Source organism: Aulonocara stuartgranti (genome assembly GCF_965226115.1).
Source record: "Aulonocara stuartgranti genome assembly, chromosome: 4".
NCBI lineage: Eukaryota > Metazoa > Chordata > Actinopteri > Cichliformes > Cichlidae > Aulonocara > Aulonocara stuartgranti.
The window spans coordinates 20787939-20806256 of record NC_138942.1 but is presented as its reverse complement, the minus strand read 5'-3'; the positions used below and the strand labels follow the sequence as shown (position 1 = coordinate 20806256).

Sequence of the window (18318 nt, the reverse complement as noted above, 5' to 3'; positions counted from 1 at the left end):
AACGAATTAATTTAGTTTCACAATCGGTAAGGACCATATTACTATGTAACATAAAAAAATGAATTTGATAGTTGTACAACACATTAGAAAAAAGAACTTGCATTTAAATGTATTGTCCTTAGTTCCTTAAGCAGCAATTTATGGATTATTGGTAGCATGCGTGTGAAGTAATCGAGTGGTGTCGTTATAGCAATGTGGCCAAATATCGCATCAATCACAGCAATCACATCAATCTGTTCCCAAAGTCAAGGTGTGTGTCACGTGTCACGGGGTGGAAAGGGACAAGTTATCTAGGGTTTTTTACTATGCATGTTTTGCTGTGTTTTACCTTTTCAATATTTTAATATTGTACACTGGTTTATTTTTATGAGTTTTACTGCATGTTTTTTATGGTATTTATTTGGTGACTTGTCCTGGAAAGACTCCGCCCCTACCTGATTATAAACCTGATCACACCTGGGAGGTCACAGAGGCCAATAAGAGGGCCTGGCAGACCATGGAGAAAGAGGCTTGAGAGACGGGCAGGCGTGAGTGGTGTCAGGCGGCGGCGCCTGCAAGCCCGGAGGGCTGGTGGAGCTTGGCGTTCAGGAGAGGAGGATACAGTGCCAGCAACACGGAGCGAGCGGTCCGACTGCTGCAGCAACAGGAGGCCAGATTACGTGTCTGCAGGGAATTAGAGGCGGCGAGGCGGGCCGGTGCCGATTGGCGGTTACAAAGAAGCGGCGGGCAGAGTTAAGAGCTCTGCCCACCCGGGGTAAGTCTTTTGACTTGTCCCCTTTAATGAATTATAGCTGCCTAAAAGAATAGTGACTACCGCTGCCTTCCTTTCTTTAGCGCACCGGGGCGCAGAACGCGGAGAGGAAGGCGAGGACGCCGCCGGGTTTCCCTCCTGCACCGCTTCACTGGATTTTTAATTCTTAGTGACTCTTATACACTCAAAGTGAAATTTGGTGGTTTATTGCATTTACAAGACTCTAACATGTAATTTGAACACAATGAATTTATGTTTCTAAGGTGAACGTAATAAAATCATATAAGATCTACATGAAATTCACCAACTAGCACCTCTTAAATTCTTGTTGATATGACATGATAAAATCTAACAAGAGTGGTTAGCTGCCTTAAAGACTCGCGATATCACAAGATCACGTGAGATTCTAAACAAGAGGCAGGAAAGCACATGGTTTGCTCCACAGTCCTCTTGGAAAGGTAAGAGTGAATCTATCTTCATCCATCTTGATGAAAATACTTTTTGCACAAAGGTATCATTAGTTTGTCGATTCTTTTCAGTTCTATTTATTCACATTTGTTCTTTTGTTGTTGTTGTTGTTGTTTTGTTTTTTTTAATCTGTTTATGCCATTCTAGCTAGCTAACACGGCAGCACGGTGGTTAGCACTGTTGCCTCACAGCAAGAAGGTCCTGAGTTCAATTCCAACATCAGGCCGGGGTCTTTCTGTGTGGAGTTTGCATGTTCTCCCCGTGTTTGCGTGGGTTCTCTCCGGGTACTCCGGCTTCCTCCCACCGTCCAAAGACATGCAGCTTGTGGGGATAGGTTAATTGGATAATCCAAATTGCCACTAGGTGTGAATGTGCGAGTGAATGTGAGTGTGAATGGTTGTCTGTCCCTGTGTGTTAGCTCTGCGACAGACTGGCGACCTGTCCAGGGTGTACCCCGCCTTTCGCCCTATGACAGCTGGGATAGGCTCCAGCGCCCCCCGCGACCCTGAAAAGGATAAGCGGAAGCGAATGGATGGATGGATGGATAGCTAGCTAACACATTAGTGCAAGAATATAGCACAATGTCATGCTAGCATGATAGCCTAATATGAAAGACTTAGCTACTCCAAATATAGATATTGTTTATAACTTAAACTCTGCACATAAGCTAGTTTGGCTCTACCACAGAGACTGTTGTGATAAATTTACATTTTACGTGTGGGTTGTTGAAATTTGTAAGTTGCAACTGATGGAGAGTGGTTTATTTAACAACTTGTGTTTTTAGTACACTGAGGAGGAAAGACAAAACATGAACAGATATGTTTTCCTGTTTTTGTTTTTTGTTTTTTAAATTAAATATTTTTCTACTTAAACTTAGACTTGCAGTTCCCTCCTGTAAAGATAATAAATGTTTAATCTTATCAGGTGGTGAAAGGTCTGGAGAGCTGGCAGGCCCGTTCATCAAATTCATGGTGAGCTAATATTTTTCTTAAATTATCACATTCCCATGTTAAAAATTTAATATATTCATTTGTAAGTGACATAGTTTTGAGACCAAGAAAACATTGCATTCTGATTTTATGTACACATCATCTAAACTTTCTTGAATTGGGGGTATGGCATGATTAAATTAATACAAAGTAAAAAACAATATTAGAATGACAGAATTGTCTAAAATGCATGAATACTATTTGAAAAGATTAAGACTGTAAAACAATAGCCTCTGTATTTCTCACAAATTCCTGGTAATTCAGTTAAAAGTTCTTTAATCCCACTGCTAGGTCGTTGAGATGGATTTCCGTATATATTTGTTTCCCCCCCCCCCCCCCACTCTGTGTACTGATGCTGTTGAAATCAGAAGAGAATACATCGCCAAAGGTCTTTGCGTGTACCTGAATGAAGATCCTGAGCTGGTGAAGGATTACCTGGTATGTTAACTTGCCTGTATCCTTAACTAAGGAGATGATCAAAGATAAGCTTGAACTACATGCAAAAAGTTTCAGGGGATGGGGTTTTCCTATAAATTACCGGTGGCTGTAAAAAAAATAGCTTTTAAAATGGGAAAAGTAAGAGCTTTAAGTTTCTCACTGGATACTACACGTAGGGCTACTCGATTATGGCAAAAATGATAATCACTATTATTTTCACTGAAATTGAGGTCTCGATTATTTGACGATATTTATTTAACCCTTTAAGACCTACTATAGAACAAAGTCCGCCAGAGCTTATATTATTTTTTTACATGTTATAGTGCCATTGGGAGCATTTCAAGTTGCTATACATCAATACAACTGTTATAGCCCATATTTTAATAATATGTATGCATTAAGTCCATAGTAACTACATTAAAATGGAGCACTGTAACAAAAAATAATTTCCCCCAGGGATCAATAAAGTATTCTGATTCTGATTAATTGCAAAAAGTGCAATAAACTACAAAAAAATTGAAAATCGTTTTTTACATATATTTCTACTTGGAGAAATTTAAGAGGTTTATCCCTCAAAACTTTAAATGCAAAAAATAGTTTACAACAACAGGAAATTTATTTTGAGTGTCTTCATAGTTTTATTTTGGAGATAAAGCAATTTTTATATACTGCAGGGAAAACAATCCTATGATTCAAATTTGCAAAGAAAACAGCATGTGCATCAAAATAAACTATTTCCAGCAGTGCAATATGAGTTCTAAGCATCCCAGAAACTATTCAGTAAAGTCTAACATGACTTATAAAAACACCAGTATAGGTGTTTAAGGCCTACAAGTAAAAAAACTACAGTTTCCGCGAAGATGACGTCACTTCGGGTTTCTGGCAGGAAATGGCGGACGTGCGATAGTTCGCGCTGACGTCTGTTTCAATGTGGGAAGTGTTGCGAACAGCTGATCAAATCGGCAAAGCGTGTTTCTGGAATATTATGTGTTTGTTCCTGCTAGTGCGTTTTGTGCAATTTTTGCAACCGTGACCTAGGACAAGCTGATAGCATAAGATGTAAGTACGACTCCTCTGGTTTCATATGCAAAAAATTATTGCGCTAGCTTACGCGGTTCCGGTTCTACAGGGATTTAAAAATAGTTACGCAAAACGGAGCATGCCCGCTCTGACTGTAAAGGTTAACAATAACAATGTATTGAATAATGACTTTAACAAATAATATAAAATAGTGTGCAAATACTGATAACAGTGCAAATGTTTGCAATATAAGAAATAAATGTAAACATCTGTTTAGTGAACTTTGCAGTGGTGCAGCTACAACACCGTAGCAAAGTTTACACACGATGTCTGACTCGGCGAACCCATAATGTTTCCACACCACTGAAGTTTTTTTTGTTTTTGTTTTTTTACCCCTCTTTTCAACCAACGGCAGTCACTCTCCTCTCCAAATAACTTCTGCTTAGCTTTCCGAGCTTCCCTCGGGTCCTCTTAATTGTTGTGACGCGTGTTGGAAACAAGAGGTGCGCTCGATTTGCCACACGGAGCAGCGCGAGAGTAAAGCACGAGGGAGGGGCTAATAATCGGCTCAGTCACTTTTAATGATCGTTGAAAGCCCAGATCGTAATCGTGATTAAAATTCGATTAATTGAGCAGCCCTAACTACACGCACCATTCTTGAGTGTTTTATACTATCATTATTATAATATCATTATAACCTCATTCATACAAGATTTTTATGTAACATTTACACTTCAATGGATGTATCAGGAGCAACTTGGGGTTCAGTGTGTTACCCATTGATAGTTTTAGTATCAGATTAGAGAAGCCAGGGATTAAAGCAGTAGACAACTTGCTCTACCTCCTGTGCCACAGTCACCCCTATCACAACTCAAGATTTTGAAAGACAGAACATTGTTGAGGTATTGAATGAACTTCTCTTGAGTGAGGAAAAATATCGGGCAGTCATTTTTGATTACATTTACATTATTATAAGGCTTGAATGAATAAAGCTTTTAGGTATTTTACATTAATGTAAAACAGATGTACTTTTAAAACTGTTTGCAATGGACATTAGTGAGAAATCATTATCTTTTTTTTAAATTTGTTTGTTTTATTGTCACAGGAAGTTGATAGAAAGCATGGCCACTGCCATAGCAGAGACAGTCTTTGGAATCTGTGTCATTCGGTCAGAGGGTGCGGAGCCAGCGATGACCCTCAGGATGTTATGATTGTTCTAGAGGGGGTGGAAGTGATGGGTGAGTTGGGCAATGTAGTTTTTGCAGTGACAATGTTGCTTGGTCTGGTCTATTCACTGAACCTGAAATTTGCTAGAAATTGGAGAAAACAAAAAGATGTGTATGACAAATTTGTATTTACCTTTTAGATGTAATAGTGAAATGTATGTTAACCAGACTCTAGACTTTGTTAAATGCTCCAAAAAATTACTCTTTAAATTAACTTCAAATAATCATGGAAAGAATTTCCATGTGATTAAAGTGTTTTCTATTAGCATTAAAGACTTGTGTTGGAATAACTTAATTTGTATGAGTTGGTTTAACTCAATTAACTTAAGCTGGGACCAAATTTAGTAAATTAGTTGGAGAAAACCTGAATTGAGTTGGAACAAAACTCTTTGTTGGATCAACACTATTAAAATATATTGGATCAAAATGCAGTAAATACATTGATGAATCAATCTTTAATTAAGTTGGTCCGACTTGAGTGCATTAAGTTGGAGTAACAGAATTGCATAATGCTAAAATAAAGCAATTTAATCACGTGGAAATTCTTTCCATGATTTTTTTTTTTTTTGTTCATTTAAAGAGTTGTTTTTTTGTTTTAGTGTACCGTGGCGGACGCCACTGGACTTTTAATGTTGTGTTTTATTGATTTTTATTGTGTTGTCCCCTGGCCAGGGTTGTTTTAATTCATTTTATATTTTTAACTATAAATATCAATCTGTCAATCCTTTCCGTGGCCGGGTGAGGTTTCCCATGTTGAGTCAAATTAAGCCGCAGGCTCCACAGTTTTTAATTTGTGTGCTTTCCCTTGGCGACTCCACTGCTCTGTCCGTTTGGAGGAAGGTTTCCCTCCTTTAAAAACACTGTGGAAAAAATAAAATCACCTTTGCTCCGTTACACACGCAGGAGCGAACCGCAGCCTTGGGCTGTATATTTTGCCCCTTGGTTTAATTTCCAGTGGTCTTTGGCTATTGCATTGTGCATTAGCATATGCGAAGGGCCTGTCCCCCAGCTCCATCTGTCCTCCTCAGAAATGGCAGTAGTGGCCCTCTGATGCCCTCTACCCAGTCGGTGTAGAATTACCTGGCAGACATTGTAAAAACAGCCCCTTGCTGCTGCTGCTGCTGAAGGTTGAATGGCACTATTTGGGCCTCCCCCAACAGAAAAAGCAAGAACTGCGACTGTTCTCGCTCCCATCGGCTGCTCATGGTGCATGGCAGTCCGCAGCTCTCTCCTCCAGGCCCCAGCGTTCCAACTGAAATAGGGGAGGCATGATTGAACAATGGCTGCCAGCCATGCTGAACCCACAGCACCACCCCTGGATGTTGCCTTGCATGGAGGGAGAATAAATAACAGACTGTGACACTTGCACTTCGATTAGTTGATTAGTAGTGTATGATAGCAATAAATCAACAAAAGGATCAATGAGTGCATTTCTGGCTCTGGTCACACCCCTCATTCTATGATGTCATTCTAATGGTATCATGTTGTCCAGGTCATGGAGGATGCCATCAGACTGAACAATGCTGTGGACACTCATCCGGAGTATTTTAAGGATGAGGAGGAAGTGGAGGAAATTCAGGAGTCACCATAAAACGCGAGGTTTTTTCTGCCCTTTATCCCCGTCCCTCTTCTCCACTGTTTCTCCCCCCTCTTCCTTTCTCCCTTTTCTTTTCCTCATTCAAGTCAGTCCCGTATCTAGCGAGTGAAAATAAAAAATATAAAAAATAAAAAATAAGATGCAGCAATTTTACGAGGAAAATACTAAAAAACGAAGACAAAGCCAATGCTGCAGACAGAAAGTTAGAAGAGGTCATTGAAATGTATGATTCCAAAATAAAGCTTAAGAGAACAGTAAAAAATAGTAGTGTGGCCGTCAATGCGGTTAAAGAACGCGAGGAACAACATCAATCCTCGCAGTGTGGATTGAGGGTCTTTTGACCTGTAATACAAAGTTACAGGACCAAACTGAAGATTTAACAGATGAGAGAGCAAATGGGCAAAGCGAGTGAAAATAAACCATAAAAGATGAATCAAATAGACCATTACGGCAAGGCTGGGATGGTCAATTTGGTAAAGTAAATCCGTTGGGCATCTTTTCTCGCCTTCAGACAATAATTCTGATGGCCAAAGAACCAAACGGGACAGGCAAAAAAAAAGAATAAAATGCACTTGAGTTTGAAGTTGAGGAATAACTCAAAAGAAGCTATATGACAAGGGAGTGAATTATGGAAAAAAGAAAAAGTGATTGAAGTAGTTTTAAAAGAGTGACTTAGGAGTGCCCTCGTACTGAGTGATCAAAACCAGTGATCACTGTAGAAAGAAATAAAATAATTTAACAAGGTGGTAATGTTTGAACATGTATTTGTCTTGTCACAGCAACTTATTGAGAGATGACTGTGTGTGTGTGTGTGTGCGCCTCTCTTTCAGGAGAGGAAGCATAGCAGATTTGGATAGGAAATTTATAGTTTAGTGTTGATACGTTGTTGTAATGGGGTTATCTTATGCTGAATCTAAGTATGTTAAAGTGCATAAAGGGGGCGATTGTTGTGTGCAAATTGTGTGGTTTTAACAAGACTTTCGGTGTATTGAGGAGGTGAAATTACATGAGTTGACCTGGGAGTGTCAGGACTCTGGTGGCACAACTTTTTGTTTAAGATTTTTGAGGTTGTTGTGGAGATGGGTTGATTCTGTCAGTTAGGTTTGGGTTGTTTTTGTTTTTAATAGAGGGAGTTTTATTAAACATGGACGTCTAAGAAGGGGCCCATTATTTTTGTAACAGTGCACTTAAAGAAAACCTGTCAGGTGCTTTGATGAGCTAATAATCAGCTCTCTTTTTTTTCTCATTTTTGTTCTAAGCAGGCCTGCAACAGTGAATAACAGCGGTGACAAATTCTCGGGAGAGCAAATATAAGGTGGGCTTTCCAGATTACAACTGGCTGAGGAGAAGGCTACCAGTGGGGACCTGATCAGATTGAAAGTCCCTGTCTAAAAGGAGGTATGGGTTCCCCAAGCGAATTCGGTCAGATAATGGGACCCATTTTAAAAACAAAGATTTGGCGGAGGCAGAACAGAGGCTGGGGGTGCAACACACGTTTGGAACTGTGTATCATCCTCAGTCCCAAGGGAAAGTAGAAAGGATGAATCTAAATTTGAAGAACAAAATTTGTGCTCAGACGGGGCTAAATTGGGTCGCATCCCTGCCCATTGCATTAATGATCATAAGATGTTCTGTTAACCAATCCACAGGCTTCACGCCGTACGAGCTGTTGACAGGACGACAGTTTCCAGGTCCCTGGACGGCAGTCCCGGCTGAAGAGAGTATAAAAAGTAACAGAACGCATGCAGAATATTGGAAAGAATTAAAAGCTCTTGTGTCTAGTTTCACACAACAGGTTGCAGCAGGAGTGACCACGGTGGACAGGTCCGACGCCAAGGTGGTGTGGCTGAAGGTCATCAAGCGAAAGTGGAAAGACCCGAGGTGGACGGGGCCATTTGAAGTGAACGCTCGTACCACAACAGCGGTCCAGTTGAAGGGGAAAGGCCAGACCTGGTTCCATTGGTCTCAATGTGCAGTGGCAGACGAGAGCTTGGTGGAGACAAGCTCATCCCCAAATAGTCTACCTGGGAAGTCGAAGAAAGAAGAGAAGGATCCGGGGCGTCTCTTCACTCAAAGAGGAGGTGCCAAAGAGGCGTGAAGCGTGATAGGCTGGGGCTCCAGCCTAGAGTTAGAGGAGAGTAGGGGAACCAAAACCATGGGCTTGTGGGGAGATTGGAAAATAACTGGGGTGTTGGCGTGCGTGAGTGTTCTAATGTTTCTTTGTTTTTTGGCAGACAGGTGAATTGCCCAGACGCAGAAGTCTACCCGCTTCAGAGTCCAAATTGATTGCGTTGCCAAGGAAGGTTAAGCGTGAAGTCTCAGGTAAAAGGGATGAGTGCCTCAGCATATATGGTGGACTAGAATTAGACTATGTTAATGGGTCCACCACTTCATTCACGTTTGATTTGTGCAACGTTTTTATCTGTAAGGGAGCTGACAGTAGCTGGAGGGGATTTAATGTGTGGGTGTGTTGGGATTATGCTGTGAACACATATTGTGAAAGGGGAAGTCGTCCTTATGCCAATTGGTGTCGGAACTGGGATCAGGTAAAAGGTTACACTGGGGAAGATTGGGAGGCGTCAGAGCAGGGGCCAGAGAATGAGCTAAAACTTCAGAGAGATTATAGTCCGGCCCAGAATCCATTGACCTTGTCAATGGGGAACTGGTGGCGTCAAAATTCCTTATATTTAGTTCTGGGTGTGGAAACTGTAGGGATAGATCCAAAAAGGTTAATAAAAGTTAATTTTCTTAGTAAAGCTAAACCAATGAGGCCTGTAGTAAGGGACAATGGGACATCACTGATAAAAATTAACCAAAACTCAGATAGGAAGGTAGTTGCAGTTGACTACACTCGCCTGAAAAGATTTAATTGAACGTGCCACCGGATTCAGTGACAGCAATCTCTGGCTGGATTGGGTGGCTCAAAATGCTAGGGAACAGCATGTAGATGATTGTGTTGCCTGTGCTACAGCTAGACCTCGTTTGTTTACTGAGCCTGCGCCTCTGTATCCAGAGGATGAGTGGGGTTATAATTGCATGTTGAGATTAACTAGAGAAGCTGTGGCCACGGGTGACTGCATCACACTGTCAAGTTTATATCCACCAATTGACAAGCGTACGCAGACAGGTTCATTCATACCTAAACAAAATAATTACACCTGTTTTGAATTTTCTACGGACGCCGTGAAATACACTCTGGGAGAAATTGACCCTAGTTGGTGTGAGAGGACGCTCACGGGAAGGACCACAAATAATGTAAGTGACCCAAACACCATAATAGGTACATGGGCTAGAGGTGGGTTGTATTATTACTGTGGACATCACACCCTTTTGGTGCATGTTCCTTTGGGGAGTGTGGGGACATGTGCTATGGTGCGGTTAGGAGCACCATTGATGCTAATAGGGAGTAGGGTAAAAGCCATTCCACAACATGACACGCGTACATTGACAGTCAGATGTAGGAGACGCATGTTGAGGGAAAGAAGCACAACGGGTACACAGATTTATGACCCGAGAACTGACTCGCCTACCTGGATTGACTCGATTGGAGTTCCCAGGGGAGTTCCTGATGAATATAAATTAGTTAACCAAATAGCAGCAGGATTTGAAAGTGTGTTCCTATGGATAACTCCAAATAAAAATGTTGATCGCATTAATTATGTTCATTATAATTTGCTGAGGCTCTCAAACCTTACCAGGGACGCCATGGTGGGCTTTGCAGAACAACTGGGGGGGGAACATGCATGTTGTTTTTCATCTGCGGTGACGCATATTACTGGTCATCATATGTATGTTACACCCCAAGTATTGTTCGGGGAAGATCGCCGCTGTTTGAGTGATCGTGCTCTACTTCTCCCCCCCCATATATATTTCAATAAAATCCTTGTTTTGACGCACCTTATTGGGACTTTGTAGTCGTTTGTCTTTTCTTCAAAATACGAATCGGGACAATAATAGCGAGTCAATCCAGTCCAAAAGCATAAAGAACTATTTTACTATGACAAATAAAACAAATGAATGAGCTCATTTTGCTGAGAGTGGAGAATCTGATTACTTGCGCGGGAGGCTCCACTATTAGCAATACCTGGTGTGAATACATGGTGTGGATGTGTGTGTGACTGGATGAAGGTGGGGATGAATAAATGTGGACAAACCACTTGCCATGCCAGCAAGAGAAAGGGTTTGCTTTGCTTTTGCCATAAGCAAGGGGAGTGGAAGGCTTAATTCTGGCGATGTTGATTTTGGGTTGCTGATGTTTGCTTTGAGAAAATTTCTGTTTTATTGACTGGGGTTAGATTATGGTATTATAGTATATTGTTGGGAGAATGCTAAAGGGGAAACATTTTTTTGATATAACTCATGTTACCATTAACTGAAGAAACACATGACTGATAACTGTTCTAAGTTTATTTTTATAACACAGATTGGATCATAAGGGGGAAAACTGAGTATGGAATGTGAAGTTCAGGTTTTGTTTTTAGGAAGTTCCAAGGATGCAGGCTGTGGATAGAGCCGGGAGTTCGAAAAGATGTGACATGATGATTAAATGGATTTCATTCCTTAAAGACAGGTTTGCAGGGTCGGAGCAAATATACCTGAGAGGAGGATTGCTGAGGTGTTTTGAGGGATGATATGACTAACTGTATTTTTCTTTTAATTTCCTAAGCTTGGGTGGAGCATTTTTAGTTTGACACATGAGATGTGTCAAAAAAGGGGGAATTTAAGGTTTAATTTGAAATGGGTTTTAGGATTATTTTATAACTTTTGGGGTTTTTGATCATTTAGAGATGGTAAAACTGAAGCAGAAATTGTTACTCTAACGGTCCTAGGGACAGAAAATGGTCCCGCCCGATCAGCGGGCGAAGCCGCTGCTGCACGCCGGAAATGAGGCTTCATTTCCCGCAGGTCTGTCAAAGCAGCCCGCTGTTGCTCTTGCTGTTTTCCAGCCCCGGGTCAAATGTGGAGCAAGGGCGCCACCCGGTGGACAAATAAAATTACAATTCTAAGGCCTCTTGTCCAAAACAAAAACGAAACCTAAGCCGTCACCCAGATGTTAACGGTAATAATTCTGCAGTGAAAAATAGCGTTTATAATGGCTTTCAATGGGGCACAAATCGACCCTAAGCCCAATAGTGTAAGTTTATTTGTAGCTTAGCCACTGAAGCTAATTGAAGGAAGTCGGACTTGAATTTTGAAATAAAATCATATCAAACTTTTTTTTTTTTTTTTTTTTGGAGAATTTGGCTATAGTCCATTCAACACTGTGCAAATGGCATGTAATCAAAATTTGAAAATAGCCACAAATCGACCCAAGACCCTCCAGGGGTAAGGAGCAAAATGAAATAAAAAGGCTATACCAAAAACGGGTTATAACATAGGAAATGTGAGTGTTAAAATGAAGTTGGTGTTAACACACAGGAGTTGTTTTTAGGCAGCATTTAGCTATGATAAAATGTATGCATGAGTAATTGCTTATATGCTTAAACTTAATTGATTAAAATGGTTGTTCTCTCTTGGATCTTTTAGTAGAATAGGCGCTTATAATGATTTTCTTGTGAAAGGTGACTTTAGATCAGAGTTAAGGCACTTGCAGCAGCGACAGTTTTGTGTACAGGATGTTGATGATCAGATAAGGCGAGCAATAGGAAACATGCAGGGACGTGAAAGCAGCGCTTAAAATGATGAGTAACGTTGAAGAGTATATGTATGTATGTATGTATGTATGTATGTATGTATGTATGTATGTATGTATGTATGTATGTATGTATGTATGTATGTATGTATGTATGTATGTATGTATGTATGTATGTATGTATGTATGTATGTATGTATGTATGTATGTATGTATGTATGTATGTATGTATGTATGTATGTATGTATGTATGTATGTATGTATGTATGTATGTATGTATGTATGTATGTATGTATGTATGTATGTATGTATGTATGTATGTATGTATGTATGTATGTATGTATGTATGTATGTATGTATGTATGTATGTATGTATGTATGTATGTATGTATGTATGTATGTATGTATGTATGTATGTATGTATGTATGTATGTATGTATGTATGTATGTATGTATGTATGTATGTATGTATGTATGTATGTATGTATGTATGTATGTATGTATGTATGTATGTATGTATGTATGTATGTATGTATGTATGTATGTATGTATGTATGTATGTATGTATGTATGTATGTATGTATGTATGTATGTATGTATGTATGTATGTATGTATGTATGTATGTATGTATGTATGTATGTATGTATGTATGTATGTATGTATGTATGTATGTATGTATGTATGTATGTATGTATGTATGTATGTATGTATGTATGTATGTATGTATGTATGTATGTATGTATGTATGTATGTATGTATGTATGTATGTATGTATGTATGTATGTATGTATGTATGTATGTATGTATGTATGTATGTATGTATGTATGTATGTATGTATGTATGTATGTATGTATGTATGTATGTATGTATGTATGTATGTATGTATGTATGTATGTATGTATGTATGTATGTATGTATGTATGTATGTATGTATGTATGTATGTATGTATGTATGTATGTATGTATGTATGTATGTATGTATGTATGTATGTATGTATGTATGTATGTATGTATGTATGACAAATTAAATAGAGTCAACAATAAATAAAATATATAAAAATATACAGAGTTGAGACATGTGCAAAACAGTGGCGTTACTGTACAGTATGGAGTGCATAATGTTAAAGTTCCAGTAGTGAAGCTGAGGTGTCTATGAAGTGTTCAGCAGTCTGATGGCCTGATGGAAGAAGCTGTCTCTCAGTCTGCTGGTACGGGACCGGATGCTGCAGAACCTCCTTCCTGATGGAAGCAGTCTGAACAGTTTATGGCTGGGGTGACTGGAGTCCTTGATGATCCTCCCCGCTTTCCTCAGGCACCGCTTCCTGTAGATGTCTTGGAGGGAGGGAAGCTCACCTCCAATTATCCGTTCAGAGCACCGCACTACTCGCTGGAGAGCTTTGCAGTTGTAGGCGGTGCTGTTGCCATACCAGGTGGTGATGCATCCAGTGAGGATGCTCTCAATGGCACAGTGATAGAAGGTCCTGAGGATGCGGGGGCTCATGCCGAATCTTTTCAGTCTCCTGAGAAAGAAGAGGCGCTGCTGCGCCTTCTTCACTGTTTTGTTTGTGTGTACTGACCACGTAAGATCCTCAGCCAGATGTACACCAAGGAACCGGAAGCTGCTCACTCTCTCCACAGCAGCGCCGTTGATGGTGATGGGGGTGTGTACTTCTCTGCACCTCCGGAAGTCCACTATCAGCTCCTTTGTCTTTGCGACGTTGAGTGTGAGATGGTTGTCTTGACACCAGTGGGTCAGGGCGCTGACCTCCTCCCTGTAAGCCGTCTCATCACCATTGGTGATAAGACCCACCACTGTAGTGTCGTCCGCAAACTTCACAATGATGTTGGAGTTGTTAGTGGCTGTGCAGTCGTAGGTGTAGAGTGAGTACAGGAGAAGGCTCAGTACACACCCCTGTGGAGCACCAGTGTTCAGTGTGATGGGGGATGAGGTGATGCTGCCCAGTCTGACCACTTGGCGTCTGTCAGACAGGAAGCTAAGGATCCAGCTGCAGAGGGAGCTGCTCAGTCCTAGATCCTGCAGTTTCCTGTCCAGCTTCGAGGGAACGATGGTATTGAATGCTGAGCTGTAATCTACAAACAGCATTCTCACATACGTGTCTCTCTTCTCCAGGTGTGACAGGGCAGTGTGTAGTGTCAAGGCTATGGCATCATCAGTGGACCTGTTGTGGCGGTATGCGAACTGTAGAGGGTCCAGTGACCGAAGCATTTGCTTACGATGGGGGTCAGGGCTACAGGTCGCCAGTCGTTCAATGAGGAGATGGTGGAGGATTTGGGTACAGGGACGACGGTGGCCATTTTGAAGCAGGCTGGGACTACAGACAGAGAGAGGGAAAGGTTGAAGATGTGCGTGAACACTGCAGCCAGCTGAGCCGCGCATGACTTGAGGACGCGGCCGGGAATCCCGTCCGGACCAGTAGCTTTGCGTGCGTTCACCTTCCTGAAGCACTTCCGCACATCCTCCTCAGACACAGTGTGCGCACTGACGTCATCCGCGGTGCGCACACTGTCCGGTCTCATGGTGTTCGCTGTGTCGAATCTAGCGTAGAATACGTTTAGATCCTCACACAGAGAGGCCGTGGTCTGCGGTGTGCTGGTTTTCCCTCTAAAGTCTGTGATCGTGTTTAGTCCCTGCCACATACTCCGAGGGTTGTCGAACTGTTGCTCCACCCTGTCCCTGTACTCACGTTTGGCTGCTTAGATAGTCTTCCGGAGTTGGTAATGTGCGTGTTTGTAGTCCGATGTGTTCGCGGAGGCAAAGGCGGTGCTCCGTGCCGCCAGTGCCGCGCGAACATCTCCGTTAATCCAGGGTTTTTGATTTGGGAAGGATTTAACTGTTCTGGATGGGACGACATCTTCCACGCATTTCCTGATAAATCCGCAGACTGAGTCTGTGTACTCGTCAATGTCCCTAGCAGCCACGTGAAACATTTCCCAGTCCGCGTGATCAAAACAGCACCGCCCTCCGGGTTGGAGCTTCCTGTTTCAGCTTCTGCCTGTAGGCGGGCAGGAGCAGGATGGAGCGGTGATCTGATTGGCCGAATGGGGTGCGGGGGAGGGCTTTGTACGCATCCCGGAAAGAGATGTAGCAGTGGTCGAGTAGCCGGTCTCCACGAGTGTTAAAATGGATGTGTTGGTGGAGTTTGGGTGAGACTTTCTTCAGGTTTCCCTTATTAAAGTCTCCGGCTGTGATAAACGCTGCCTCTGGGTGTGCGGTTTCCTCACTGCTGATCGCGCTGTACAGTTCCCTGAGTGCTCGGTCAGTGTCGGCTTGTGGGGGAATGTAAACAGCCGTAATAATCACTGCTGTAAATTCCCTCGGTAGCCAGAATGGCCGGCACTTAATCATCAGGTACTCCAGGTCCGGTGAGGTCCAGGTCCACTTATGCTTACTCCAAGCACCGCTGCGAGTTTGGCCGTCAGTGTCAGTTTTCGGATTCGCCTGCTGAGCTGCTGGTGGAGATCCACCCGGACCCAGTGGCGTGTCTAGAAAATTTTTGTTGGGGGGCCAGGTAGGGGCACAGATTTGGAGAAGGGTGGCAGATGTAATTGGCAGATAATGTTTTTAAAAAAAAAATCTACCAACCGTTAACCATAATTCAATAATCCTATAAACCTAATAACCGAATGCGCTTTTAATTCTTATTAGAATGAGATTTTAACCACTATGGTGCAAAGTTTTTAGATACTGCGTTGATAAAGTACAAGAGATACAATCAGTGCTTTGTCAGTGTTTACTCAGCATTCAAGGACAGCAATATTTGCATAATATTTTTACTGACATATAGTGCACATATGTTTTGGGCAAAAACATTTTTGAATATTAAAATACGAACATTTGTAACAAAGAATTGACAAATTAGCCAATGCCAATGCAAAACCAATGCCTATTAAAAAAAAGAAGATAATCTTCTCACAAACTGGTGTTTGATTTTGAAACAGGAAAAAAGTGGGGAAACAACTGAAAAGACTAACATTTGAATAAAACCTGAAAGCAAGTAAATACTTTCTATGCTGCCTTATGGTAAACTTTGGTAATATTGATCAAGAACAACACTGGCTGATGATGAAATACAGTCAGCTGGCATGGTGACACTGCCAGTATTAACCTGCAGGGCTGGACTGGGACAGAAAATCAGGCATTTTGACTAGAGACCGGCCCACCAGGTATTAAAGCCATAAAGACTTTGACTGAAAACAAATGCTGTTGTGACAGTGATGTACACTGTCTTGTTGGTATATGTATGATTTCTATACATTTTACGTCAGATAAAAACTTTGGTTGTAAGATTTAGATAATTATTTAATAAAAGCTAGATATTTTAAATGAGAATAAGAAAGAAAAGTATTTCTTTGTGCCCCACCTTTCCCTGTTAATGCCCTACCTGGCCCCCTGGCAAAACTTTCCTAGATCCACCCCTGCACAGTTGCCAGCTGTCAGCTACATAAAAAAGGATCCTGGTGTTATTTGTGTCTCAGAAACAGTTCATAACTTCCCTTCAACTCATTCATGTGAACTAAAAGGTAAACCTGTTTCTCCATCACCTGTTCAGCTCTGATGATTCAGTAAGGACATCTCCTGGTTTCATCTTCATGTTTCCCTCTCACCACATATCCAAACCGATATCATGACCAGCAGCTTTTACAGCTGTGACTCCAGCAAACATCAGCTGATACTAGAAAGTAATATCAAATAAATTCTAACAACAGCTGATCAAGCTTAAATGTGCTGCTGTTGTTTAGCGCGACATCTGCTGGTTTCCTCTTTCTGGCGCAAAGTGGGCGATAAATAAACAAGGGAGAAAAGCCAATCAGCTGATCATTGATCAGTTTCATGATTGAAGTAGCAACAGGAGAGGCAGGGGAGAGGATGAGAGGAGAAGAGGCAGCTGTGCAGCGTAACGACAGAATAACTCCAGCTTTGTGTCTTTTTTTCATTATAGCGAAAGTCCGGGACAAACTGTGTTCCTTCTCAGCTCAATACGAAACGTGTAATATTTTCTCTGAATGAGGGACCATTCCATTTTTTTAAAGAGCCGTTGGCAACTCTACTAACTAACCTTATGAATAAAATAAAGTTCACTATCAGTAACGTCATAGCACCCACCCAGCTGTATATAAACTCTGTCAAGCTGGCTAGAACCAGTACTAGTTATTGCAACTGAGGGTAAAAAGTCAGCACAACGAAAATAAACTCCACCTAAACTTGGTTTATATCTGACCCAGATAGACTGCAGGTCATAACTTCTTACCTGAAGTTCAGTTCACCTGACACTCGGACTGGCGGTGTTCCAGATCTACTGGCGTTTAGATCAACTGGCGTTGGTCGAACAGATGTGTGGCAGTCTTGCGTTTCAGGAGCTGCTACCGACAAACCAGCAAAAAAACGCCAAATGTGTCATCTGTGACACTTGTGAGGTTATCTCAAACACACTCCGTCAGTCTTGATGCTGTTGAACAACAAAATGTTTAAAATGTGGCGAGTTTATCTGGTGATATCCTCATTCGCGACGCGATCGCGAAAACAGCAAACAATTAACACCACGCCGATGTTGTTCACAGGACAGCAAGAGTAAACGATCGGGAGACTCTTGTCGTCGTTATCGTTCCGCTCGCACGGTTTATTTCTCCGATTTCAGCGTTTTTGCTTCACAACTACAGCGAGCAGTTTACTTTGTGCACTAACATGGAGTCGAGTCAACCAGCGCCACCTCTGGCCAAGTGCCACAGCCTACAGCCAGATCAACCTGTGACACACATCTGCACCACGTTTGAATTCGTGTCATGCACATTTGTACCTTTCAACTGTGTCTGTTTAAATCACGGGCTTAAAATGGACCTGATATCAGGACAGGAAAGGGACATTACTGAACAGGGTTGCTTACAGTTCTTTTGTCTTTTTTCTTATTATTTTCTTTTGGGACTATATAGGAAATTGGACTAGAATGATGTTGCAGTTTTCAGCCAATCATTTCATTGACCCACAGATTTAGCCTAGGCTACCTTTGTTTTGTTTTTTTTATCACCCCCATTTTACAACAAATACCAGTAAAGCAGAGGTTGTAATTTATTTGCCATTATTCAGTTTTGGTTTTGCAAATAATCTGAATGAGCCTCTGTAGTAACTCAGAGGGTGACTGATATCAGGAACTTTCTAAACAATGAATCAAAGCTAGA

General features: G+C 41.5%; 1 protein-coding gene across 15 annotated transcripts in view; it reads left to right on the top strand.

The window, feature by feature from the left end:
- The first annotated feature begins 431 nt into the window (after positions 1 to 431).
- Positions 432 to 18318, top strand: part of LOC309704382 (uncharacterized protein) — a 54959-nt gene continuing 37072 nt past the window's right edge. Inside the window, exons 1-8 of one of the 15 annotated variants that reach the window (XR_014276211.1) lie at positions 450 to 754; positions 835 to 1209; positions 2144 to 2190; positions 2500 to 2646; positions 4772 to 4904; positions 6385 to 6491; positions 7752 to 7804; positions 8272 to 10390. Coding sequence is in view for 8 of the 15 variants with exons in the window: in XM_082529503.1 (XP_082385629.1) it covers positions 6711 to 6756 (46 nt within the window). In the remaining 7 variants the exon portion in view is untranslated. Of the gene's footprint in view, positions 755 to 834; positions 1263 to 2143; positions 2191 to 2499; positions 2647 to 4771; positions 4905 to 6384; positions 10391 to 18318 lie in introns of those variants that run through there. The other 14 variants (XR_014276212.1, XR_014276213.1, XR_014276214.1 and 11 more) reach the window with 14 other exon arrangements.